The sequence below is a fragment of the Rattus norvegicus genome, chromosome 14 (genome assembly GCF_036323735.1).
Source record: "Rattus norvegicus strain BN/NHsdMcwi chromosome 14, GRCr8, whole genome shotgun sequence".
Lineage (NCBI taxonomy): Eukaryota > Metazoa > Chordata > Mammalia > Rodentia > Muridae > Rattus > Rattus norvegicus.
Genome location: NC_086032.1, coordinates 79,141,226 through 79,168,048, shown reverse-complemented (window position 1 = coordinate 79,168,048; position 26,823 = coordinate 79,141,226). Strand labels below are relative to the sequence as shown.

The 26,823-nt window shown below is 51.9% G+C and overlaps 1 protein-coding gene across 37 annotated transcripts in view; it reads left to right on the top strand.

Moving 5' to 3' along the window:
- The window catches only part of Ablim2 (actin binding LIM protein family, member 2), a 124,941-nt gene that overhangs the window by 46,938 nt on the left and 51,180 nt on the right, over positions 1-26,823 (top strand). For 20 of the 37 annotated variants that reach the window (XR_010057389.1, XR_010057390.1, XR_010057387.1 and 17 more), the window contains exons 4-9: positions 1,323-1,438; positions 3,004-3,130; positions 5,955-6,048; positions 18,191-18,278; positions 22,151-22,209; positions 25,657-25,713. Coding sequence is in view for 26 of the 37 variants with exons in the window: in XM_063273363.1 (XP_063129433.1) it covers positions 1,323-1,438; positions 3,004-3,130; positions 5,955-6,048; positions 18,191-18,278; positions 22,151-22,209; positions 25,657-25,713 (541 nt within the window). In the remaining 11 variants the exon portion in view is untranslated. Of the gene's footprint in view, positions 1-1,322; positions 1,439-3,003; positions 3,131-5,954; positions 6,049-7,114; positions 8,533-18,190; positions 18,279-22,150; positions 22,210-25,656; positions 25,714-26,823 lie in introns of those variants that run through there. The other 17 variants (XR_010057396.1, XR_010057397.1, XR_010057395.1 and 14 more) reach the window with 2 other exon arrangements.

Sequence of the window (26,823 nt, the reverse complement as noted above, 5' to 3'; positions counted from 1 at the left end):
GAAGGTTGTGGAACCTTTAGGAGATAGAGCCTTGCTAGAAGAAATGGGTCACAGGGGCTTTATAGCCTGGCCCCATTTTCTAGTCACTCCTACCTCCTGGCTTAGAAGAGTGGGAACAGCACCGTCCACTCCTATCTCCATGCCGTCCTCGACATGATGGGCTTCTACTCTTGAACTGTGAGGCAAGATAAGTTGCTTCTTGTTGGGTCTTCTGTCATAGCAACAAGAAAATAACCAACGAAGATCAAATTTGTGAAGAACTTTTACAATCCAATAAGAACATCCAATGTGAGCAAAATGGCTTACCAGACACTTCACCAAGGAACATACACAAATGACCAAAAGATACAGAAGACATACTTTAGTGTCATTAGCTGCCAGGGACCTTGGCCAAGGCCATTGTGAAATGGCAGCTGTGCCCACTGGTATAGATACAACACATGGTGGATAATAACAAGATCTGGCAAGGCCATGAGGCAAGGAGACATGAAGCGGTACAGTTCCCTTGGAGACAGAATCACACAGTAGGTGACCATGAATTCCACTTCGGGAAGGAAGTCCTGTGGTGCAGGTTTCAAGTACGAACAGCTCAAGTGCCCTTCAACAGATGCAATGGAATAGGGCTGTCTCTGAGTAAGAACAGAATGCTAACACGAGGAGCACTCACATGGGCAGGTCCTGGCAGTGTGGCTCTGCTGTCTGGGATGTGGGAAGCAGGGTCTGGGGACCTTTGGCACTGGCCAGGTGTTCCGTGTCACAATGATGGTGATTATACTGCGTGTGAATTTTCTAGAATGTATCTCCATTTAAGCTTATAGGTTGAGTGGCCACTGGGCATGCACAACCCTAGCAGCTAAGCTAGCATGTTCCATAGGGGATATCTGAATGGACGGCAAGCCTGTGATGCATGCCAATAGTCTTCCCTTGCATATGAGATACAGGAACAGAGAGACTGAGTTACATATTCTAGGTCGCACAGCTAGAGCATGACTGAGAGCACATTAGAGATTGCCAGGGGGCTCCCTCTCAATCCTAAAAGCTTCTTACCTGGGGAGATGCACCATGTTAAGACCTGGTATTTTTCAGACTGCACCACTAGCAGGTGTCAGGTGCAGGCATCTATGAGCTACGGGGTGATATGGGATAGCCAAGAAGGGTGCAGGACCAGACAGCAAGGCCGGGACCTGGACCCAGCCTAGTCTGCTTAGGTTCTTGATTCCCCCAGAAAGAGTACTGTCTACTGAGCCGGGAAGCCATGCCTTCAAGTGACAGCAAGAGAGGAGGGCTGGAGGTGGCTGACAGGACGTCCACTCTCATTTCAGGCTGCCTTTTCCTCCTGGGGACCGTGTGACCTTCAATGGGAAGGATTGTATGTGCCAGAAGTGTTCTCCACCCACATTGGTGGGCAACAGTGCCCATGTGGCCCAGGGCCTCCGGAGTAAGTGTGAGCAGGCATCTGGAAGGGTGGGTGCTGAGCTGCAAGCTGGGGTGGTCTCGACAGGACCTGGGATGGAGCCTGACGTTGTTGGGCCTGCACAGTAATAGAGCACTGCATGCTGGGAACCCAATAAGAAACCCTCCCCCCCCCACCTCCCAGCCTCCTGCCACTAAGCCTTTTGTACAGGCAGTGCCCATCATAGCCACCTCACCTTTTTCATCCCATGTCCCTTCCGTCGTCACCCAGCTCTAGGTCTCCTCCTCCAGGAAGCCTTCCCAACCTCCTCTCCATCTTTCCTTGTGGTGCTGGCATGAGGTCAGATCCACCTTGATGGCAGAGCCATAGTTCATTGTGCAGGGCAGGGACCCCTGTGTGTCTCTCATAGACTAAGGATGTTATCTGTGGTTGGCAGATAGGCAGTAGCCATCACAGAATGGCTTTGCCACTGGCGGAGCCATGCAGGGCTGTCAGGGCACCAGGGTCTTTCACAGTGAGCACTCTGTCCCATGGCAACACTCCTTATGCACTTTGCAGGGACATGGATGGGGGAGGGTACTGAGAGCACCTTCATGATGACCCAGAGCTACAGAATTCTCCTGTGGGGCCTAGGCAGGGGAATCCAGACACCCTCCACTTGTTACTCTAGGGTACTTGGTGGGCCGGTTGGTGGCAATGTTGCCAGTCATGTCTCTACTGCTGGAGCAGCCCCAGCTCTGGTCACAGCACAGTTGCTAGAGCACAGCCAGGCTCTCTAGTAGATGTCATCTGTACCTGCCTTCATTCACTCATGCCATCTGGGACCTGTGCTTGGATCTGCTCTCTAGTGGTTCAGAACTATAGCTCACAAGAATGTCACCCTTTCCTTGGTATCCACAAGTCATAGCTGGCGGTTATGTGGCGGGTGGGAAAGTAGAGCCAGGAGTAGGAGTGGCAAGAGAGAATGGGGCTCAGACCCATCCAGGAAGGTCGTGTCCCTTAGGTGAGATGCCGTGTTATGGGTGGGTTTGCTATTCTGCCTCCAGCTGAGGATGGATTTGGGGTTGGTTTACCAGGTTTACACCTGATCATGCATGCCACTGTCCAACCCCAGGCCAGCCTAGACCCCAGTACACCCTGGCGTGACTTGATTCTGCAACGGATCCGATCTTTTAGGAGAATGAATCTCCTCTCCACCTTGGTTTTCCGGTCTCCAGCACAGGCTGCGCAGGCTCAAAACTCCTCACCCAGGACCAAGCCTCACCATGGGCTACGCAAATGCTCCCTTTAACTGTGAGACAGGGTCCTTTTAGCATGTCACTATGTCTGGCCCTCTCCTCTAGGGCTACACTGGGTTAGTCTGTGGGGCCTAAGATTCTGAGGGATTGAGTCCAGGTCACTGTTGGGGATTTAGCTCAGTGGTAGAGCGCTTGCTTAGGAAGTGCAAGGCCCTGGGTTCGGTCCCCAGCTCCGAAAAAAAAAAAAGAGTCCAGGTCACTGGGAGTGCCCCCCTGGGGGTGTTGAGGGGCCCTTCGATATGAGACCTCTGGGCCCACAGTGAAAGTATCTGTGTTTGTTCTCCGTTTCAGGTTGTGGGGGCTGTGGCTTAGAAATCAAGAATGGCCAGGCACTGGTGGCTTTGGACAAGCACTGGCACCTGGGATGCTTCAAGTGCAAGACTTGTGGGAAACTCCTCAATGCAGAGTACATCAGCAAGTGAGTGTGGTGGGCAGAACCAGTCCAGAAGGACTTGGCCAATGCTGTAGGTGGGGCAGGGTTGTCCAGTCCTAGTGTGCTGTCTAGTCCTGCTACTGGACAAAGAGCAAGGGCCAGGACTTGCTCTGGTCCCTGTAGCCTTCATCTTTCTTCCCCGCAGTCCTGCTAAAGTGGGTTGCTGTCTCCAGCTCTGACGTCACAAAACACCTGTCTCTTGGCCAGGTGTGGTGGCTCATGCCTTTAATCCCAGCATTCAGGAGGCAGAGGCAGGCAGATTTCTGAGTTTGAGGCCAGCCTGGTGTATAGAGTGAGTTCCAGGGTAGCCAGGGCTACACAGAGAAGCTCTGCTATGAAAACCAACAAACAAACCAGCAAACACACAAAGCACCTGGTGCTCAGTCGCAGGATGCTACCTGGTGCCTGGACATTCCTGGCCCCGGATGCCCTGTGGAGCACATGACAGCCGATAGACACTAGCTGCAAGGGCTCACAGGGCTGGCTGTTCTCATGGGAGCCTACAGGTGTATTCTCTGATCTACAGAGATGGACTTAGGCTCACTGCTCTCCCGATATGTTGTTAAGGGGCTAAGAGTGCCTGAGGACAAGAGAGCATTTGCCAGAGGCTGTGGGATCCTGTCATGAGCTGGGATATATTTTAACCCTGGGAGGTGAGGCAGAAGGTCCCCACCTCCTGGTGTAAGTGAAGTGAGTTGGGGTGGGGTGGGGGTTGAGGAGCACCCCCAGCATGGGAAAGCTCTCCTTCATGCTCCAAAATTGGCATCTGCATAGAGGTTGACTGGGTGAAAAAGGTTCCCTATACAATTACATAGAGTGGAGTGAATGTACACAAATGCACACACAGACTTGTACACACACATGACACACATATGTACACATACACACATACATGCATGCATATAAACACATGTATACATATATGCATGCACACATGTGCACATGTATCCCTCCATGCATGCATACATGCACGAACACATGTGTATACATGCATGCACATGTTCAAACACACAAATGTCCAGGAGCACATGTGTAGAGTCTCAGTGGCCAATATGTTCATGCTGGCACCCAGGTTGGCAGTATGTTCTGTCACCAGGAGCTGAATAGCAAGTAACAGGGACCTCTCTGTGTTCTTGATTATAATACCATGTGTCCCATTGATCACAAAATGAAACATTGCCCCCAACCAAAGTGAGCTTCCTCCCACTCAGATGGATGACTCTGTAAAGCCTGACTCCCTGGCCTCCATCACAGCCAAATTGTGGGGAGTGACTCAGGCAGTCAGAGCCTGGTGTGCAGGACTCTTTGAAGAAAATGGCAGTCATGCCCCCAATCAGGTGCCACCCCACACAGGGCGTTGGTGGCTCACCCACACCAGCATGTTACTTAGCAGCCTCTAGAGCCATCCCAGAACTGAGGGGGAGATCACATTGCTGTTGCTATGGAGATGGTATCTAAGAACTTCCTGAGTTTGCTTAGATAAATGGGCTTGTAGGGGTCTCCAGTCTGCATCTTCCCTCCCTCTGGGAGGCCACTCTGAGAGTTGAGATTAGTGGAGGACAATCACAGAGGGGAACCCACCCCCGAGCATCCGTTCTGGGACATTGTGAGGGTCCAGGCATCGAGGGAAGGAGTGTGGCACTCAGTTTAAACCCCAACAGCCTTGAGTATGCTTGTCATAGCGGTGGGAAGTCTAGATAGAGTTCACAATAGCTGCAGCCCACACAGCGAGCATGCTTTATAGTGGCAGGTATCCATCTTCCCGTCACCTCCACACCAACTCCTGCTGGGTGGTGACCCATGACTGAAGAGAACCACAGCTAGCAACACCGGGTAGTCTTGGACACTGACAAGTGCTTCCCTTAAGCCAGTCAGTCCCCAGCATCACCTTGTCTTGTGATGACCTCACTCTCCCTGCTCCCGTTTTACTGTGGGAGGGGCCGATGTTAAGTAACACACTGGAGACATGATATTTGGGCCCAAGGCAGTTTGCGTGTCTCCTCCCAGCAACCCTTTTCTATCTTGAGTGTGGCCACTTGCAACCTCGTTGCCTCCCCAAACCCTCCCTTCCCTGTGCCCTCTCTCTCTACCTTTGTGGCACTTCACCTAGTGTTAGGCTCGCAGTGCTAAGGAGAGAGAATAGGTAAATTACGAGATGTCCTGTCTGTGCCATCCCTCCACGATACTGGGGTAATGGCTATTTCACTTAATACAGAACAGAGTCAGCCATTTTCCCGAGTGCAGCTTCCAGAGCAGTCTCCCTCCACATGGACTCCCCGCTGCCATCAGCAGCACTGAATACACAGCCACACTTGCCACACAGGCAGAAAGCAGGCTTCACCCTAGGATCCTCCACTACAGCCAGAGGTGCCCTGTGCCCTTCTGTTTTATAGCACTTGCTGCTGGCCTTCAAGTCACCCCTGTACCCTTGTCCTCAGGGTGGGTTTTGCACCCTCTCTGGCCCCTGAACAGAAGGACCTGGGAGAAGAGCCAGGTTAGCACCTTTCATTTCCCAGGCTGCTTCTGTTCCTTCTCCCAGTCTCTGGAGCCCGCCCTCTCTCCTCTGTCATCCTGTGGGCAGGTGGCCTGGCCCCTGTTCCTCTGTATAAATACCTGGGAAGTGTGCGGTTGTCATATGATATGTCTCATGTGGTGGCAAATGAGTGCTACCTGTCCAGGAATTGTACCCCAGGAGTAGGAGGAAGCCACCCTGCCTCCATGTTGTTGGACAGTTCTCTTGTGAGTTTTGTTGCATGTTGGGAGCTAAGTGGGTGACCCCATGCCCTCCTGACTGGCTGTCTCATTTCAGGGATGGGCTGCCCTACTGTGAGGCTGATTATCACACCAAGTTTGGCATCCGCTGCGATGGCTGTGAGAAGTACATCACTGGTCGGGTGCTGGAGGTGAGAAGCCTGTGGCCAGGGCTGGCATTCTCTGAGGTTTAATCTCAGAAAGAGCTGAACCCTCTAACTGTCTCTCCCCTGTGCCCAGAACCCTCGCACACTCTTTTCTTGTCCACATAGAGTTCATGTGGACACTTGACTCACTCCGCTGTAAGCACATGTCCACACATGTCGCACGCCTCCTCACATGGGATCTGGGACGTACTAGACCTGTCCTCTTGTTAGGCATAGCATGCTCTGGCTTACTGTGGTAAATAAGACTACACTGAACATCTTTCTCCCATGGCTCCGTGTGTGCTCCTGCTCTTCCCTCAAATAGGTCCACAGGAACATGGATGTTGGGTCAAAACTGCAAATGCTTACACAGTTCGTGGAAGTCACCGTAAATTGCTTGCTTTTAGGTTAGAGCAGTGGTTCTCAACCTTCCTAATGAAGCAATCCTCTTTAATACAGCTGCTCGTGGTGTGGAGACACCCCCGACCATAACATTATTTTTGTCGCTACTTCATAACTGTAATTTTGCTACTGTTGTGAATTTAAATATCTGATATGCAGGATATCTGAGCTTCAACCCCTGTGAAAGGGTCATTTGACCCCTTTCCAATGGGATTGAGACACACAGGTTAAGAACCATTGGGTTAGCATCTTATGACCCTCTCCCACCCCAGCCTTTGCTGACCTGGCTCTGGTAAGGCTCTGCCTTCCCCCAGCCCTGAGGCGGGCTGGCGTATCTCTTTCCTTTTCATAAGCATCACTTGCTTCTGGACTGGGATCGTCAAGCTATTGGAGGAGGTGGTGTAGAGAGATTGTGACTTTGGTCTCCTGTGGGTCCTGTGAGTCTGGTCCTGGGTGGGGAGCACAGCTGGTATTCATGCAGACATATCCTGGATTAGAACAAAAGGCCAACCTGTCCCATCCCACCTAAGCCTGGTCCAGCCCCGTCCACCCCTTCCCCTGCTTCTCCTTCCACCTGCTCTGAGTTTTACTCTGCCCAGGAGCCTTCTTTGTCTCCCTCCCTGAACACGAGCTCCTCCTTAGTGGGTTTTGTTTTCATTATTTTTTTATTTTAATTTTTTTAAAATCAGGGTCTCATGTAGCCCAAGGCTGGCCTTGAACTCGTATAGTAGAGGCCGACCTCCAGTTCCTGATCCTCCTGCTCTAGACTATCGTGTGCCCCCAGGAGCTTTTAAAAGAGTTTAAATGGTAGCTATTAAAAAGAGCATTTGCCAGGATTAGCCTGGACAGAGGCCCCTGGGATGGCTGTGAGTATAAGAACTGTGTGGTTTCACCTCCCTAGACAGCCTCCCTGGCCTCCCTGACTCTGTGCCCCTCCCCATAGCACACTCTGCTGTCTCACCCAGGACCTCAAGCTCAAGAAACCATGTCTTTCTTCCCTTACGGACCTGGAGCTCCTGCCTCTCTCTTATACCTTGGCACCCGTGTATCTGGTCAAACACACAGCTCTCCCTCTTTCTCTGAAGTAAAGAAGACTCTAGAACTCAGCCAGGTGTGGGGAATCCTCAAGCAGAGCTTCCCACCGACTGTCCTACATCTCCTGACCTCAGCCAGATAGCAGACCTTGGGTGTCATGGCAACCTAATCTTGTCTCACCGAGTTGAGTCTGTGGGCTCAATGTGGGCGCATCTTGGATCTGTCTCTGCCATTGCTGCTGATACTAAAAGCACAGTTTGGGAACCTGGCCCACTTCACTGCAAAGGCTGGCAGACCCTCACTAGAAAAGCTAGCCTGGGTGGGCAGACCCCATCCAGTACTGAGAGCTGGACTGTGAGAGAGTTGGTGAGGCTTGTACTATGACAGGTCCCCCCATGTCTCCGCTCTGAGTTACCCTAGGAAAAAGCATGAGGAGGGATGGTCCTTGTGAGGCCATTGAGGTCCCCATGCACGATGAGAGTAAGGCAAGCACATGACCTCATCTGTAGCATGAGCGTCCTTACCGTGTGTCTCTGGGCCAAGTGATGTGAAACACTGTTGGTGCACTCTATCCAGACCGTGCAAAGGGGCTGTTCTAGCTGCCAGGACCTGGACAGTCCTGGTTTTCCTCTACATTCTTCAGTGGAGGAGGAAGGACTTCCCCTAGGGTTGCACGCTTTTGGTTTTGCCTTCTCTGGGGGCGAGTCGCTGCAGTGGTGGTTAGTGGAGGTGGTGCGACTGAGTCGTTGTTCTGCGGGTTCTGCACAGCTCTGAGCAGTCTCCTGGCGGGTGTGAGGTGGGAGCTGCTGCGGGTGGAGACAGCCAGCTCTGCAGAAGGGAGCTCCGCTGCAGTGGCACTGCCTGACGCTGGGCCAGGCAGGCTGACGCCCGCCTGGCTGGTAATGCTGCACTCTCGGGGAGCTGCAGGAACGAGTGACTTGTTGGAGGAAAGAAACAAGGACAAGGGTACGGAGGCTGGCTGAGGGCAAGGGTCACACAGGCAGGCCGTCCAGTCTCCTGCGCTGAGAAGGGCTGGGAACAGACTTCGTGCAGGTAGGAAGCCTGGCAGAGCTGTGCTGAGCCAGGTGGGTGGGTTGCTGGCGGTCCCTGCCGTCTTTCTTGCCCCCAGCTGTCCTCTCTGTGAAGCCCATGTAGGAGCTTCCTGTGCTCCCCCACAGCTGCCTCATTTGTGCTGTGACTGTGAGAGGCAGGCATGGTGCCATCTTAAGCTGTTAGTGCCAGCAGCACTGCCTGGGAAATGGGTGTTCCTGGTGATAGAGGGTACTACTCCCTCTTCCTGTCCTCTGTCATGCCTGTCACAGTTCTGAGGAGCCTGCTCCGCAGACCTCCTGCGGTCACAGGAGGGGCACTGGCAGAGATGGACAGGTGAGAGCAGAGGTGCCGTGTGGGTGATGAGGCAGAGCTCACACTGGTTACAAGGTTACAGCCCTGAAGTGGCTGAAGTCAACCTGTAGAGAGCTGCAGTTTGCGGGAGGATTCATGAAGCATGCCCTTCGGAAGTCCTTTGGAACTGGGTATAGGAGAGAGGTATATGTGTGTGTGGGGTGACCCTGGCAGTGCTAAGAGCCTAGTCCTTAGCTGCCACCCTATTTCCTATCACTGCAAAGGTGGGGTAAACATGGTAGGTGACTTGGCCCCACTGTCTTAACACTGATGGCACCATGGTTTAAGGCTCACATTCAGTACAGTTTTATACCTATGGCTGTTGCCTTGGTAACATGAAGCTCAGGGCTCCCTGGGACCACTAATTAATTCCTTCCTCACTTCCTCCCCTTCCTCCATTCCTCTTTTTCTTTCCTTCTCCATTCCTGGTATTCACTCCTATGGGACTCATTGGGTCCCACTGTGAGCTAGGGACCCTACTGTGAAGGATGTGTACAGGAAAAGAGACTGTCCTGGCTGTTCTGCCCTGGGTCAGGTCAGGGAGTCACACAGACATTTGTTTCTGAACACCATCCCCTGTCACGACTGGATGTTGCTTTCAACTTCTCACTTCGTATTCCCATGGGCACATTCCTCGCCGCTCGTAGGCATGTGCGCCTTGCTACCAGCAGAGAACAAACTGTTTTCAAATAGTTGGGAGCATTTGAAAGCTGCAATGAAGATAGCATCTCAAGCCCCTAAAACCAGTGTGCCATTTACAGAAGTGTTTTCAAAAGACACACTGGCTTATGCAAAACAAACAAAAATTGCTCCAATGAGTGCTGACACCTATTCGGTATTTAGAAATGACATTTTTGCATTTCACTTATATAAACACACACACACACATACACACACACACACACACACACACACACACAGAGAGAGAGAGAGAGAGAGAGAGAGAGAGAGAGAGAGAGAGAGAGAGAGAGAGAGAGGCAACCCATAACTTATAACTTATGTGGATACAATACCTAGAGACACACAGAAAGGCACAGGCACACAGCATGCACACATATACAGGCATATGTTATATGATTTATTTATTAACAGGAGGCAAATCCAGTTCTCTAGGTAACCTGTTTTATCAGACTTAATCATATAATAAATACATATGATTCCTAAAATAGATATAGGCATATATTCATACAGACAACACATATAGACACACACACAGAGAGAGAGAGAGAGAGAGAGAGAGAGAGAGAGAGAGAGAGAGCGAGCGCACATGTGTTTGGACAGAACTCTTTGTCCCCAGGGAGTCCTTGTGCTTGACCATGGACCTGTCTGAGGTGCTCCTGATGCACCCTCATGGATGCATCTCTGGGAGGCCGGCCCTAAGAGCAGACGTGTGGGTAGATGACACAGCTTCCCAAGAGGACATCCTAAGTGAAGCTAATGGTGCAGATGAAGAGGGGAGGTGGAGATAAGAGCAGCCAGTGGGCCTTTATGTCAGTCTCAGATTCTGAGAAGTGGGGAGCCAGGGGGGTGTTAAGGGGGATGGGCATAAGGACAGAGCCAGCCTGGGAAGGGACTCCAGACTTCCAGGGCTTTGCTGGGCAAGCACTAACTTGGTTCTCTATCTGAGAACAAGAGGTTCCTGCAGGGTCTCAGAAGAGCCCTGGGGAACCAGTCCTATTGCCCAAGTACCAAGTACCAAGTACCAAGTACCGCTGGGCTGCCTGACACCCACTCAGGTTTTTTGCTCCCTTGCCTTGTGAATTTCATTTCCTCATTGCACCATGACAATCAGGACTTTTGGCATCTGGATTCGTTTTTCAAAATTCACAAGAAGTTTGCAAACCTGGCATGGTAGCACCCACCTGGAATTCCAGTATTCAGAAGGAAACAGGAGACAGGAGACTTACAAGTTCAAGGCTAGCCTGCCATTGCAAAGTGAGATTGTCTCTAAAGACCAAAGGCTGGGCTATAGCTCAGTGGGAGAGCAGTCGCCCCGCAAAGGCAAGACTATGAATTCAAACCCAAACTGAAAACAATAAACAAGAATAAAAGCATATAAACTTTCAAGAGTGACCAAGGAATGACCCTGGATCCCAGCAGCCACCTGCAGGTCCAGCTCTACTTTTCATGGTGCAACCAAAGGAGCAGCTAGGGTCATCAGGAGGCAAATCCAGATCTCTAGGTAACCTGTTTTATCAGACTTAATAGCTGGGTCTGAGGAAGAAGGTATTGGCCTTGGGTGTGGGAGGCTCAGTCAGGAAGGTCTGGATTTCTGCTGACCAGCTGAGAAGAGGCTCCTTGCTCCAGCCTACAGAGGAGGAGAAGCAATGTCTCAGGACATGAGGCTTCTACTGCACCTTAGTACCACTGACCTTTTCTTCAGCGATGCTTTGGGACTATTCTTAGAGCCCTGCCTGCTGGCTTGGCCTTGTGGGGCTGCAGGGGCTCTGTGCCCTTATAGACCACTCACATCTCCATCGCCGGCTTTGGTGTTTTGCTAAAGATGACAGTTGCTTGTTGGAAGGCATAAGATGTTTTTCTAAAACCACACAGTGCCAAAGACCTCTTGGGCTTTTGAACACACTGTTCAGATCTAAGCCATCTTGAGCCCCAAGCAAGCGAGAGGCTAGGCCATCAGCCAGCTAGGGATCCAGGGGTGGTGACACAGATATTCAGTGCTGAAGCAACCTGCTCTTGATGCTTTAGGTCTTCCTGTAGGCAAACTCTGGGCAGATACCTGGAAGATGCCTCGCTGTGAGGGAGACACAGAGACAGTAGACCATGACATGAGCAGTGGAGAGACTTACCTTTGACTTTGTCAGCCTTGCTGGCTTCTTATGTTCTCTCTGGGGGTGGGGGAGGGAGGTAGGGAGGGAGGGAGAGAGAGTCAAAGAGTTCTGTGGTCCTACTGCAGCCTCTGTTTGATCGTAGAGGACACGGAACCCCAAGACAGGTCACAAGGCCCAGGTCACACAATGCAATTAAAGGTCTCAGGCAGGAGTCATCCCCTGGCTTTTGCTGTGACCTGGGATGGGTCAGGTGACTTGAAGGCTCATCCCCTCAGTAGGCGTCACAGCCAAATGGTGTTCTCTATGATACCTGGGATACAGGCCTTCCTTCATTTTATCTTCCTGTCACAGATGGATTGTTTCAGAACATGGAGCCATTTTGAAACGTGGCTCCGCTGTTGTCTGCCATACTTTGCAGATGAGTGATCCCCAGCAAGAGTGAGGACAGTGGCCTCTCCCAGCTAAGACTGTGGTCAGTGGGGGAGGGGCGGTGCTGGGAGCAATGGCTCGCCTGTGGCTCTGACTTGGGTGTGGGGCTCTGTAGTAAGGTAGGCATGTGCTGTGACCATATGGGAAGACACCCACATAGAGTAGGCACTCTGTGACCACCTCCCCTTCACCATGTCCATTACCCTATAGTACCACTAGGTATAGGAACTGAGCATATGGGCAATTAGTGCGTGGATGGAACCCACGCTGTGAGTCCCTGAACCAGCAGGAGCTCAGCCACAGCCAGTCTGTATGCTCTAAGGCTGTGGCACCTTCTGGGGAGTAGTGTTTGGTCCAGACTGGGAGCTTGTCAACCTAGCTAAAAGCCTGGCTCTGCCCTACTAGTCCTAAGGCCTTGGGTAGATCTTCTGGCTTCTGTGAACCTCAGTTTGCTCATCTAAGCCATGAGTGTGGTTGTGCCCACACATGGGCATGGATGCATAGAAATCTCTGGATGTGTTGCTGACATGTGCCTGACAGTAACAAGAACACCACCAGGAGCCAACCTCTTCCAGATGCAGAGGGAGCCCAACTGTGCAGCGAAGCTCGGGGAATACACTAAAACACACAAACTCCAAGGCATCTCAAGCTTCTGCCGTCAGTGTTCAAACCTCTCCTCACTGTTTCCATAGCTTTTCCATCCCTCAAAAGGAACCCTCCACACACCTCGGGTCCCGGCTGCCTCTGTGGCTTTGCCTGTTCTGCGTGTTTCTGGGAGTCACACAGTTGACCTTATATGGCTGGCTCCTTTCCTTCAGTGTTCACAGGCTGTCCACACTGTTGCACCTATGGGTGCTTCCTCTGTTATATAGCCATACAGGATCCTACGGGTGGGCGTGCTGCACTGAGTCCTTCACGATGCAGGTATGAGCTTAGGAGCCATTGGCCAGTGTGTGCCTTGGTGTTGATAACTGGGTGTAAGAGTCTTTGCTATTTTTTGGACACCAAGGAGTGAATTTTAGTTTATATGGTGAATGGATACAATTCTCCACAGGCTTCCCATGCTCCTGGTTGTTCTTGTTTTGCTGGGTACAAGATACCTTGTCCTTGGAGGTCAGGAGCTGGTTTGCAAGTTCCCACGACAGTGACATGTAGCAGGAGCCATCTTTTCAGTTCCATCATTTTCTTACCATCTTTAGAGAAATGTCTAAGTTGCCCCATCCCCACCCCCTGGCGTATATAAACATGAGTGCAGGTGTGTGCAGGTGTGTGCACCTGTGTTCAGAGATGAGGCAGGTGCCAGGCGTCTTCCTTTGTCACGCTCAGCTTATTCCTTTGAAACAGTCTCTCCGCAAACCTGTCAGCTGATAATCCCTAGCGCCACTCCTGTCTCAGTCCCTGCCCCCTGTATTGCCAGGGTTTCAGGAGCGCATGAGAGCATGCTCAGCTCGTTACCTGGGTGATGGGATCTGAACTCAGCCTCCTGTGGTTGCACAGCAAACCCTCTTAAGCCGAGTGATCTTTCCAGCCCATTTCTTTTGTTTTTTAATGACGCTCTTATTTGGTCTTAAAACAACAACATCAAAACAAAAGAAACAAACAAACAAACAAGTAACCAATACTTTGTAGGAGGGCCTCACACTTCTCTAAGACAGAAACCAAAAACCTGTTACACAGACAGTCTCAGGTGCTGTCCTAAGTTTGTAGTCTGTTGTTATCTGTGGCTTCCCTGTCACAACTCTGGCTCTCCTGTCCTGCTTGGCTCTGTTCTCTCCCAGTGGCTAGAACCTGCCACCCCTGCAGCAGCAATGCTGCTTCTGGGTCCACACAGCCATCTTTGTCTCACAGTTTGGCAAAGTGTTAGGAGCCTCCATACCACAAGGCCAGACCTTCCACCTCCAAATTCCTCCCTCTGTGGGTCCAAAATATGAAGGTTGACTTTTGTGACTTCTGGCCTTTATAGATGTCACCATCTATGCAGTTGTTGCTACTGCCACTGCAAAGCTTCCTCTGTGTCCCCCATTGTCATAGCCATTCCTGCCATAGCCCCGTCCACAACTACCACAGCCTCTGCCTTCTCCAGAGGAACCAGGACCACCCCCCCATAACCACTATCATTACTAAACTCATTAAAGCCATCAACACTGCCATCATATCCACCAACACTCGGTCCTGGAAGTTTCCCCTATGACCAAGATTGTCATTGTCACCCAAGCCATCTGTACAGCCACTGCCAGAGTTTCCAGAAGAACCATGTGGGCCCTCGTGAAGCCCTGGTCATCTCGGGTGTTAACAGGGCTCACCTCTCAACTTTCCCAGTGTGACAGCCCCTCTCGAGGTGACCACTGACAGTGAGGCATTTCTGAATGGCAACCTTATCCACAGAGCCATGGTCCTCAGAGGTGCTGGGCAAAGCCGTTCCTTCCCCTGATGTCTGTCACCATCCCAGTCACATCACTTTTCTTTGCCATAGCTTTCCTCAGTGGTGGCCAGGGTGACGGCAACCAGGTCAGTTCATGACAGTGTAATGATAGAAGTGACAGTGACTGTGGTCACAGAAGGAAAGATCTCTTCCTTCACAGTTAAGAGATCTCTTAGTCTTTGAGAACCTTCTCTCTGCTGCCTTTGACTCGCTGCTCTCTCTCTGTTCTTTTATACACGTCACATGGCTTTGCATTCACAGCTCTCTCTCACTCCAGCCCAGTGGTGGCAGTTAAGTGTTTCCCGTCTCCTCAGACATTCAGAGATGGTTTTAAAGCCCTGCCCGCTGATTATTTCAATACTTTTTCAGATTCTCCACAAGCCTAACTTAGGCCCGACAGCAGGGAGACGAGAGCTTTCAGTGAGACCCGGTCTCATCTACAGGAAAAACGTGCTGTTCCCCTCTTACCTGGGTCATGTCTTATTGAATGACAGAAGTTCTTTACATATTCTGGATCCCATGCCCTTATTAGGTATATGACTTGCAAAGCCACCCTCCCCTTCTTCGACTTGCCTGCCTAGCCTTCTGCCAGGCCCATTTGCTGAATGGGAGAGTTTGTGGGTTGCTCATGGTTTTGCTGTCCAGGCTGTCTCCGTCCAGGTAAATGTGGGCTTTCTGCCAGGTTTTCATTTGATGGTTTTGCTGTTTTGGATCTGGTAATTAGGTCCTTCCATCTGTTTATGGAACTCTTAACACTTAAGCGAGACATGTGGCGAGGAGTGGCCAAGTGTACCTGTTGAGATAACCTTTTTCTTTAATATTGTGTAAAGCTGTGTCCCTGTATTTTCAATTGTTAATTCTGAACTGGCAGAGAGCAAAATGCTGGCAGGATCTTGGTATTGCCGTTTCTGTGGCCCATGACAGCCTTACATTTGTAAATCTGCTCAGATCCTTAAAGGCCAAGCAGTGCTCTATGCCTAAAGGCAATCTGGAATTGTATCTGAAGTTGTCTCGCTGCTGATTGGTTGTCGAAAAGATCTGAAGGCCAATAGCTGGACGGGAAGCAGGAGCAACTGGGCAGAGAGAATGACGCAGGATAAGAAAGCAGAAGCTGGAGATTCAGAGAGTGGACTTGGGAAGAACCAGACATGGATTGCAGAGGAGTAGAGAGGTTTAGAACTAGCCATGTGGCTCTCGTATAGTGTTGGTGGGTTGTGGGCAAGATAGCCAGGCTAAGTTAGATGAGCTAGCGGGGAGATTGTCTAAGCAAAAGGCCTAAGCTTTAAACTATGTAGAAGTCCATGTCATTATACTGGTGGTGAATCTGAGAAAGCCCCGCTATATGTAACTGGATAGACTTCCACAGATCAGCACACTCGAGTAACCACCACCCAAGCTAGAACCAAGAACACACCCAGCCTCTCCAGATGTCTTCCTGTCACCACAGGATAGCCACCACCTCTAACAGTCCCTCTCACTCGGACCCTGATAAACCAGCGTCCGGATCCTCTGGGCTGGCATCTCTGTTCAGACTGTCTGCACCCTCTGTTCTTTGTACAGGGCATGAGGGTTGAGGGGGTTATGTGACTATATGATCTGCACCCTGGAGCTAAGGACTTTCCAGTAGGGTTGGGAGCCCACAGGCCCAGTCTGAGATGGATACACTTGGGGGCACACTTGGCATCTATCTGAGCTCCACCATCTGCCCACAGGATGATCTTGCTCAAGCCACCTCCCCAAACTCCATGCCCTTTATGACAGCAAAGGCTATAATATACCCACAGTGCATTCTATAAAGGACTGCCACAGAACGAAGGGGGCTAGTATGGGACTGAACAGTGTGTGCACAGTGTAGCAAGTCACAGCAACTGTTAAAGAGGGAAATACAGTCTGTCGCCTCTCTCTGTCTCTCTCTGTCTCTCTCTGTCTGTCTCTGTCTCTCTGTCTCTGTCTCTGTCTCTGTCTCTCTCTCTCTCTCTGTTTTTGTCTCTCCGTCTTTCTCTCCAGTGTGTTTATATCTCTGTGAATGCAGCTTGTGTGGGATGCCTGAAGAGGACAGGAGACTCTGGTGCTGGAGTTACAGACAACTGTGAGCTGCCCGACTTGGGTGCTGAGAACCGAACTCAGGTCCTCTGGAAGATCAGCAAGCTCTCCAGCCCTAAGTCTAGTGTTTCAGAAACTGTTCCCACCAATGTTCTCTGTCCCTTTCAATTCATACATTGGCACAGCTGGACACACAGGGCTTGTTGACCCTGGGGCTGTCAGAGACCTGCTGGGAAGAGGTATGGGGAATTGCGACTTTTCAAAAAATACAGAGCAGTTTTTGACCTTTGCTCAGAACCCAAAACCCAGTGCCTCCTGCCCACTCACAATGCTGTCTACTGCAGTCACCAAATGACCCAGCCCCTTACCCTGTTATTCAGACTGGCATTGGAGATGACCAGTGTCCATGAAACCTTTCAGCCCTGGAAGGGTCCTGCCAGCAAATCTCAGTCTGTTCTGGGAGGAAGAAGCCAGGACAATTGCCAAGGAGCAAGGAATGGATCAGAAGGGATAGGACTAGGAGGCATTTGGAGGACCCCTATGAAGGAGGTGGCTTTGGGAGAAAACAAGACTATTTGGTGAGGCTGGGAGGCCCAGAAGATTCCCAGGTAGCAGGTTTAGTAAAAACCAGGGCTGGGACTGGGGTCAGCTGCCATGGGTGGGGTTGGTCCTCTGTGCCTTGAGGATCCCTTTGTCTGAGACATAAGCATGGGTGTGGGCTGAGCTGATAGCTGGGGGTAGGGGGAGCTGTCAAGGCCTACACAGGAAAGGAACACATTTTAGATCCTCCTTTCCCAGAGGCAGAGGCCTTGGCCTACTTTTTTCCAGGGAAGGGAGTGAGGTAAGGTGTTTTTTAAGACCCCTCTATTCAGGAAGGTGTCAATTAAGATTCAAGTTCCGGAGCGGGCGTGGGGCCTCTTCCCATTTTAGGATGCCGTGAGGTGAGGGCTTCATTTCTCACACTTAGCAACAGGCCCACCTGCCGCACCCTGGGAACAGCGCTCACTCTTGAGAACAGTGGAAATAACATTTTAGAACTTTTTTTTCCCCTTGGCACTGTGAACAAGTAAGCCAGAGGGGAGAAGTTGCAATTAGTGTAATCTATTTATTGTTTCAGGATTAAAAATTGTAATCTGATTTAATGGTTCTTAAGAACCACTAAGCTAGGAAGTGTCGGTCAAGCAAAGTGAGGGATGCAGAGATCAAAACAAAACAAAGCCAAAACCCCAGAACTGTCCTCCCATCACCAGAGAAACAAGGTTACCTCCTCCTAGTCTCCAGTCCTTGCTGCTACCCCTTGTCCTCCAGGACATGCAGAGGTGAAGGGACCAGGTCCCCCTTTGATACTAACCTGTCCACAGTCACATCTGGGAACCGTTGGCTGTACAGTTGGTCTCCAGAGGTCAAGGATAAGGTGGGTGGGTGACACCAGGTCTCCCAGGCTCTGACCCCTCAGTGGCCTTGGCGTCCCCTGTCTAGCCTGTGCAGATCTGTAATCCCGGTGTCTGCTGGACCTTTGATGTGCTCCCCAGATGTGTGCATAGTCAGATGCTCACCATGTACACTTTGTCCTGCTGGGTGCCCGCTGCAGTGGCAACACTCACGTGCTTTGTGCTTTCCCCAGGCTGGAGAGAAGCACTACCACCCTTCATGTGCGCTATGCGTCAGGTGCGGCCAGATGTTCTCAGAGGGCGAGGAGATGTACCTGCAAGGTAAACGTTTGGATATTCCTGACATGCACTGTGCTGGGGTGAAACTGGTCATAGTGCTGCTAGGAGCTGGCACTGTCATGCACACACGCACACACACACACACATTCTGTGGTCTCTACTCAGCTGTGTCACCATTGAGGGCGTGAGTAAGCCTGAGTGAGTAAGATCAGACTGCTGAAGAGCAGGCCACGAGGTCCCGCCATGGCCCTTCAGGCCTCATCCCTGCTCCTGGACCCACAGACTTTTAGTCACGCCACCCCTGAGCCTTGGCTTGTGATACCCCTGTCACACTGCAGCAAGACCGGACTTCCTTCCTGAAGTGTGTGGAGAAGCAGCTTTCATAACATTGAAAGCAGAGGGAAATTGGCAGACAGGAGCCCTCTAATGCATTCATGGGCAAGCCACGCACTCACCTTTAAAAATCATATTGACAGGGCTAGTGAGGTAGGTCAGCAGTTAGAGACCCTCCTGCTGCACAAACCTTATGACCTGAGTTCCATCCATGAAACCCAAGAAAAGGTGGAAGGAGAGAGCCGACTCTATGGAGCTGCCCTCTGACCTTTATGTGTGCACCGTGGGACATGCTCCCTCACACAGGACCAATAAAATAAAAATAAATCACGAGATAGTAGTGTCAAGGTGGAAAATAACAGTGACACAGCTTGGCCACCTTCACGGCAGTCTCTCTCATTCTAGAGCCACACAATGTTTCATTCCCTGTAATAGATCAAGTGTCCCACAGTCGAGCAGAGGGCATGATGGTGTAGACCTAATGAGGCTGCAGATGGCAGGGGTGGCAGAGAGGTGATGCCATTGCCAGGTCACTTCCCACCCCAAGGCAGTATGGGAGACAGAGCAGCCAACTGAAGCTGGCTGGTGGATTAGCACCAGTCATACAGGCTGCTTAGGAGTGTGCCAGCCTAGCAGGCTTGACAGGGAGGTTATGGCTGTCCCCTCCTAGTTCTGTCTCTTGGGAAGTCAAAGGAATGGCTTCATCTCAAAACTCTACTGGGAATGACGTCATTTGGGTGAAATTCGGTAGCGATCTGGTGCAAGCTTGGTTGAAAGTCATAGCCTCGACAACTGTCTTCATTGGACATTACAGTGTAGTACAGGAGAGGGGTCCTTGGGGCCCCTGGACAGGAGACCAAGCTAGGCCGCACAGCCTGGGATCTCTTCCCAGATGAGATGAGCCCTTTCAGACTTGTGATTGCTATTAAACTCCGATCAGAGCACCCAGTGTTCCCTCAATTCTTTCCTACTGGCAGAAAGCAGAGTAAGGGAGGCAGTGACCCTTGTAGGGGAGAAAATACAGTTTTTGCTTCACCTTTGGTGACCCCTGTAAGGGAAGGTAGGCAAAGAGTAAAGGGCAGGCAGAAGCAAAAGAATGAGTGTCCCTTGTGTATGCGCAAGAGATCCAGGGTGACAGTAAGTCTCTAGGGTGGATCTCAGAGGGAGCTTTGGTTTCTGGCTGAGATAACACATTCTTAGCCAAGAGAAAAGAAAGTCAGGAAGATGTCAAATAGAGGAAGGAAACCTAATCGCACCTCCCCAGTGATGGGACCCCTGCTGACTCCCCATCTGCCAGGTGAGGTGTGTCCTCACACCCAGAGACCCCTATACAGGTCTGGACTTCTCCTCTGCAGCAGTCTCCTTTCTGTTGTATTCTCGAGTGTTCATGTCCCAGGTAACCAGCTCAAAGTGATCCTTCTGCCACAGAAGTCATGGATGTCACATGCCACAGCTGGTCACATGCTGGGGTAGCATGCTCTGAACTGCTTGATCTCAAGGGGGAAACTATGTTATTTTAGTTTCATGTCCGTTGTTGTGATAAAAAATCTTAACCATAGAGGTGGAAAGGGTTAATAGTTCATGACTTCAGGTTGGCCCATCATTGTGGGGAAGTCGAGGCAGAAACTCAAAGCAGCCAGTCATGCCCACAGTCAAGATCGGAGAGAAATGAGTCGCACACGTGCTGCCTGCTTTGCTTGGTGCTCAGCTAGCCATCTCTGCTCTTATACAATCCAGGACCCAAAGCCAGGGAATGATGCCCCCCATGAGGGGCTTAGTCATCTTACATGAATTAAGATTTAAGAGCAACCTGATCTAGACAGTTCCTCAGGTGAAACTATTCTCCATGATTCAAGGTTGTGTCAAGTTGACAAGGAAACCTAACCAACACCTGCATCTAGGGTGGGAATCCTTACAGAAATCAGGACAAGGCTGTCACCAGAGATGAACAAGGAATGTCACCCACCAGTAAAGGTGACCAGGGGTCTGGAGGGAAAGATTCTCAATGACTTGCATTAATCTAGCTAAACCTGGGCTAAGTGGGAGCAGAGGTCAAGGACTAGACAGAGGTCACAGCCTTGTCTAGAGTGGAGTTTAAGGAACACGGAGCTTGTGTCTCACTTCCCACTGAGTGCTGGGAACAGATAGGGCAGACAGGCCAGCCCACCTTCCAGAGCAGCAGTCAGAGGGGGCTGGTGTGAGGCCAAGGGACCCAGATGCACCAGCAACAAAAGCTCAGAGTGCTCCTTGGAGGAGGTGTGGGCAGGACTTGGCTTGGATGAATGGATGAATAGGAAGGCAGGGAACCCATCAGGGGCCTGCATCTAAGCTGAGGGTGCAGCAGAAGGAGAGAGTTCACCTCTCAATTGCTACACAGGGCTAGGAGGAGATATAGAAGCAGGTGGATTGAGAGGCTTTGCTTCATCCCAGCGGAGGTGACCAGGGGACACTGGTATGAATGGGGACTAGCACTAGGGTGGGTATGATCCATGGGCTAAGTGAGGATGGCCTTGTGTTGATATTCCATCTCTCTGGCCTCTGATTCTTTCTCCTGGGGTCACAGGGGCAGCTGAGCAGGGGTAGGCAGGGTACGGATCCGATAGCAGCTACATCTGTTGCATACTGCCTACAGACCAGTGTGAGTATCGACAGAGAGGCATTCTGAGCTGTGTCAGACAGGCCTCCCTTTTCTGAGGCAAGCCCTGGGATGATGTCAGATGTAACAGGCCGGTCCCCACTGTCGCCTGTTGTCCCCAAAGCGAGATCCTGAGAATCAGGCCAGCCACTGTGGCCGCCCAGTAGAAGGCCCTCTGCAGAGGCTCCACTGTAACAGTCAATGGAGCCCTTAGACAGAGGGATGGCCAATGCCAAGCACGGACAGTGGCTTCGAGACACGTGCTCACATGGAGGTACTGTCATCTCAGAAAACAAAGACTCCCTTCACCAGTCTGGGCTGGTCCAATCATTGCAGTGGAACCTGCCAGGGCTTTCTGCGGCATGGAGTCCAGGCTGCCCTCTCAGGCATGGGTTTCCCATACTGCAGTGAGGGTTTGGCCAGTCTAGTGGAGAGCTCTGAGGAGCTGAAGCCTATGGCCGGGGCCTTGTGTGGAACCCCACCATTCCTGGCCACCCTGAGGCCCTGTGTTTGGCCACTCATACCTGCCCTCTGTGAAGGAGGTGTCCGACTTGTTGCTGATGCTGTGATCAGAGCTCTGGCACATGTGGGTGCTGTGACACTCATGGTGTCCTGGTCATGAGAACCTCTTCATCCCCACCTCTGCATCTGATTCTACCTCTAAGAACACCCCTCTGGCCATCTTAGGCTGAGCTGTGTGCATGCCCAGGCTCCCTGGAATCCCTGTGGCCAGGCTTAGGAGTGACTGGCCCACATTGGGACGATCTCCCCTTTCCCTCCTGTCCTTGCATCACATGAACCAAGCTGCTCCAACCAGGTACTATGATCTCAGTGTCACAGAGGGGAGTCATTGAGCCTGTTCAAAAGGCATTGAGCAGATATTCAGGCATGGATCCCTTATCCAGATCTACGCTTTGATCACCTTCTCTTGGGAATCTGTCTACAGGTTCCTCCATCTGGCATCCGGCATGTCGGCAAGCAGCCAGGACTGAAGACAAGAGCAAGGTTGGTGAGACTTGTGGCTTCCCTGTGTGTCCTTCTCCACATGCAGGTTAGAGGGAGAAACACAGGCCAACCTACTCATGCCTCTCAGACTGGCCTTGGAGGTGTCATAGGATAGCCAGGCTCAGGGGATGGAGGGCTGCAGGTGAGGGAGCAGGGAGGTCAGTGAGCCATCATGCAGGTCTAATGGAGCCCCAAAAAGACCAGATGGCCCGACCCAGTCAATCTCCTTGTCCACTCACTGAACACAGATGACCTTGACTGTTTAAGGGACCCCAGATAGTTCCTATGGCCATCAGAAATTTTGCAGGTCCAAACTGCACCGTGGCTTGACAGTTCCCATACCTTCATTGATGGCTGGCTTGCCTGGCATAGGGTAAGTTGAGGGCAGGATGATCAGAATACCCAGCAAGTCCCAATGCAAAGATTCCACTCTCTTCTCCCTGTGGAGATAGACGTCACCCTCCTGCACATATGCAGGACAGGGCACACAGAGCACTGCCAATCAGGCAAGCTCTGTGCTTGAGATTCCACTGTTGCTCTGACAAAGCCCACATGTCAACTGTTCACCTGTGGCCTGAGGCTCTTGCCCTGGGGCACAGGTTAGTCTTCCTAATATGGCCACCCATACCATGAGATGATCCCTTGTGGACAGCCCTCCATGAACACAGCTGCTGCTGAGATGAGATTAATGTGACCTCCTAGGAGCTAAGAGCAAAGTTCAGCTTCTAGGAAGGGCCAGGTCCTGAACCCCACAGATGCCCTGCTGTGTGCCAGGCAGCAGGGTTATGGCCAAGAGATGAAGAGACAATAGCCACTCTGGATGGAAAGGAAGCACAGTGTTCCAAGGAGGGTGTGCTAGAGTCTGTACAGACATCAAACCCAAGCCCTGGGATCAGAGCTCAGGAGATTTCCAAGATGGCACCTTCCTTCTTGGGTAGTTACATTACAGAGCAGGGGGGGGGGGATGAAGAGGAGTGGGAGAAAGACAAAGAGAAACAGAAGGAGGAGGGAGAGTGAGAAGAGAGGAGGATGATGGAGAGGAGAGGGAATGAGAGGGAGGAGGAAGAGGAGGAAGAGGAAGGGGTGGAGAAGGAAGAGGAAGAGAAGTTAGAAGAGGAGGAAGAAGAAGATGAGGAGGAAGAGGGAGAGGAAGAGGAGGAGGAAGAGGAGGAGGGAGAGGAAGAGGAGGAGGAAGAGGAGAAGGGAGAGGGAGAAGAGGAGGAGGGAGAGGAGGAGGAGGGAGAGGAGGAGTCTGACTGTAGCAGAAGCAGGATAGGGAAGGCAGGCAGCAGGGAGGAGCCCAGAGACCAGCAGGGCGCTCTCCAGAATCCTCTCCTCAGTTCTGCCTTTGGCTGTGAGGAGTTTATATACCACCCCCACCCACCCACCCCCAGCCCAGTGACTGCCTCACCACGCTATCATCCTATTAAGCCTTTGCTATGGCTTTCCAGGTAGGAGGCCAGTGATCAATAGCACACTGTCTGCTCTGTTTTTCCCCGATTCTCTCTGCAAACTGCATCTGCCACCCAGGGCATCCCTGCCCTCAGTCATGACCAGTGACGATGTGAGCATAGACTCTGACTCCATCTTGTCTATAGGGTCCCCTGTGCAGCCCAACACTTCGGAGGAAGGAGGGAGCCCAGCATGCCCAGAGGCCACAGACACACTCACACACGCACAGGGAAGCATCCTGACCTGTGATTGAACAGAGCTGGGAAAGAGCTGATACTCCGCTCACTTCCCTTCCCCCAGCCAGGCTCAGGGACAGGGCGGGTGGCCCATGCCCCATACCAGCTGCAGGGAACAATTGCCTTCTTCACTTTCTCCGGTCCCTGGCCTGAACGCCCTGAGGAGTGGGTGCTGCCAGGTCAAGAAGAAGGCAGCCTTGTCTGCCTAGGCCTGTCAGGAGGGCTCTGCTTCAGGGGCTGTCTAGTCTGTACAGCTACTGAAATGAGTGGTTAGAAATGAAGGTCATCTCCTTCAGCCAACATTTGGGGCAGAGGCTGGGCAGCCTGAGACCAGCTGGCTTCTTGGTGTTGAGCCCAGGCTCTCTAGGGCTGGCTGCTCCTGGCCTGGGTGGGGGTGGGGGTGGGGCAGACTCTTGCCCTCTGTTGCTCTCCATGTGAGCAGCTTCTGAGGAAGTGTGGTCAGGCAGGCCTGGTTGGCTGAAGACAGGGAAAGACTCCTGTCCCTGAGGAACAGGGCACCTGGAGGTGGCACCTGTGTTGTTGACCCTTGAAACCTGTCAGTGTGTGGTGGCCACACCTTTCTTCCCAGTGATTAGAAATGTCTTGCCTGTCCTGGATTTAGTAGTCACCCTAACAAGTGTCTCTTGATGTGGGCCCTTGGACATCTGCAGGATACTCAGGGGACTCATTCTCCATCCAGCAAGACCCCGGCTCTTCGTTGGTCAATCTATGCAGGGTACGGGCCTTCCTTGCCGTCTGGAAAGCCACTCTCTCCTCCACACAGGCAGGGAGTCTGTTGTGAGCAAGAATCATAGGATGCAGGGTCCTGGCCATCTGGAGTATGTTCAGTGGACATTAGGAGACATTAGGACATGATTACCAAGCCCCACAGGCATCATGACATCTTTAGCACAGCACCCATTCACCCTATGTTTTCAGAGATTTTGTATCAGAATTAAGTGCTGAAGGAGGCCCATGGTGTCCCTGTGAGTTCCAGGTCCCATTCTTATCTCTGTGGCTGGAAGCAAGGCAGTGCCACATGGCTCTGGGGAGCAAGGTGCTGAGGTTCACTGTGGGTCTTTGTGGGACAGTCTTCAGGTCAGGGGTGGCAGGGGCAGAGTCAGGATAGTGCCCCCTGGGGAGAGTCACCTCAGCTCTGACAGTGAATTAGGTTTTGTCTTCTGTCCTCACCCACATAGCTAGGCACCGGGTACAGGAGGGCTCACATCACCTCAGGGTGGCTGGAGCCCATGGCCCACTGAGAGCTAAGTGATCATCTCTGCCCACTCTGTGGGGCTGGCATGACCAGCGAGAGACTTTGCTCTGAATACCACACAGGTCTGCAGGGCAGCACAGGATAGGCAGGCCCCTATCTGGTTATTTGACCACTTTACAATGAAGGGACATTTTCAAAGCAGAAACTCCAGGCAAGTGTCACCTAGGGTCGGTAGGGTATAGTAGTCACCTCACCTCTCACTGTAGTGCAGGCTCTGACTTACAAGCACCAATTACAAGCATGAGGGAGCCACCTTCTCTGTATCAGCAAATGCTATGAGGTGATCCTATCCCTGTCAGCCCCAGAAACCTGTGGTCCCAGGGGTCAGGCAGGCCCCCTGTCAGTGTAACACTAAGCTGATGGTCTGAAGGCTGCAGGAAAGGCATGGCTTGGCACTGAGGGATTCAGAGCCCAGGACCTACAGAAGGGATAGCAGTGATCTCAAGAGCAAGCTTCACGCCGTCCGTCCTCTCTTCCTTCTAGATGCACAGCTCTGTTTGCAGTCAGCCCTGCCCGGGCACCCTGCCCTGTGCCTTACAGGTTTGTGCCTCCTCCTGCCCTGTGTGGCACGTCTGGTGTCTGCCTGTTACTGCTGGTGTCATGCTGTGTAGGAGGAACTCAGGAGGGGAGGCCTCCTCCAGTTGGGCTTGGTTCTTCCAGGCTTCAACCCTTTCCTGCTTCTCTGTGGCAGGAGTCAAGGCCCCAGGCGATGGCAGACTGGCTCCTCCTGAAGTATCTCTGCTTGGGTTTGGCAGCAGCGTCTTCCTGTTTCCTCACATGTGTGTGTGTGTGTGTGTGTGTGTGTGTGTGTGTGTGTGTGTGTGTGTGTCTTTTTATGATGACCCTAAGCAGATTGGCTTAGACCCACCCAGTGGCTCAGGGTCACACACTGAGGTCCTAGGGTAGGGCTACTACACAGGAAATTTGGGGGACCCACCTTGGCCCTTAAAAGATGTTAACTGCTCTGAACATGGCAGACACTGGAGGCAAGAAAGAGGAAAACAAGGCAGGATTGGTGGTGGTGCAGGCCACTGAAGATGCACAGTGGGGGACAAGAAGCTAAAGGTTGAGGGTTCAGAACTCCTGCCTTCTGTGAGGCAGCAATACTGGTGGAAATTCACCTTTTTGATGAGGTGAACGGGAGGCATGGGGCAGGACACTAGAACTGGAGAGGGGTGTAGGGTGGCCAGGTGTGGGGAGTTCAGGAGATCTGCGTGCAGGAGAGGAAGGAGGAGCTACAGCTGTCTGAGGAGGCTGGGCCACTGTCAGCAGCCGAGAGTGACATCACACATCACTAGAGCAAGCCTAGGTAAGAGAGGAGGAGCAGCTGAGAAGGAATTGAGAGTCAGGTCAGGGAAGCAGAGGTTATGGCTGGAGGACTGAAGCTCACCCATGGAGAGGAGTAACAGAGGTCCCTGTGCCATGGAGATCAAGGGTTGCTAGACATGCCCACCTGCCTCCATCCCCAGAGATGGGATCACCTCACCCCAGCATCCCTTGGGACAATCCAAGCTTTCAGTGAGCATCGGGTTGTGGACACCTCACCCTCACATGGCCTGTTGTGTTTGTGATGGCTTCAGCTGTTCACCCAAGCCTGTGTGTTTGTTCTGAGACTTCCCTCAGCCCACAAAAGGGGAAAAACTCTACCTG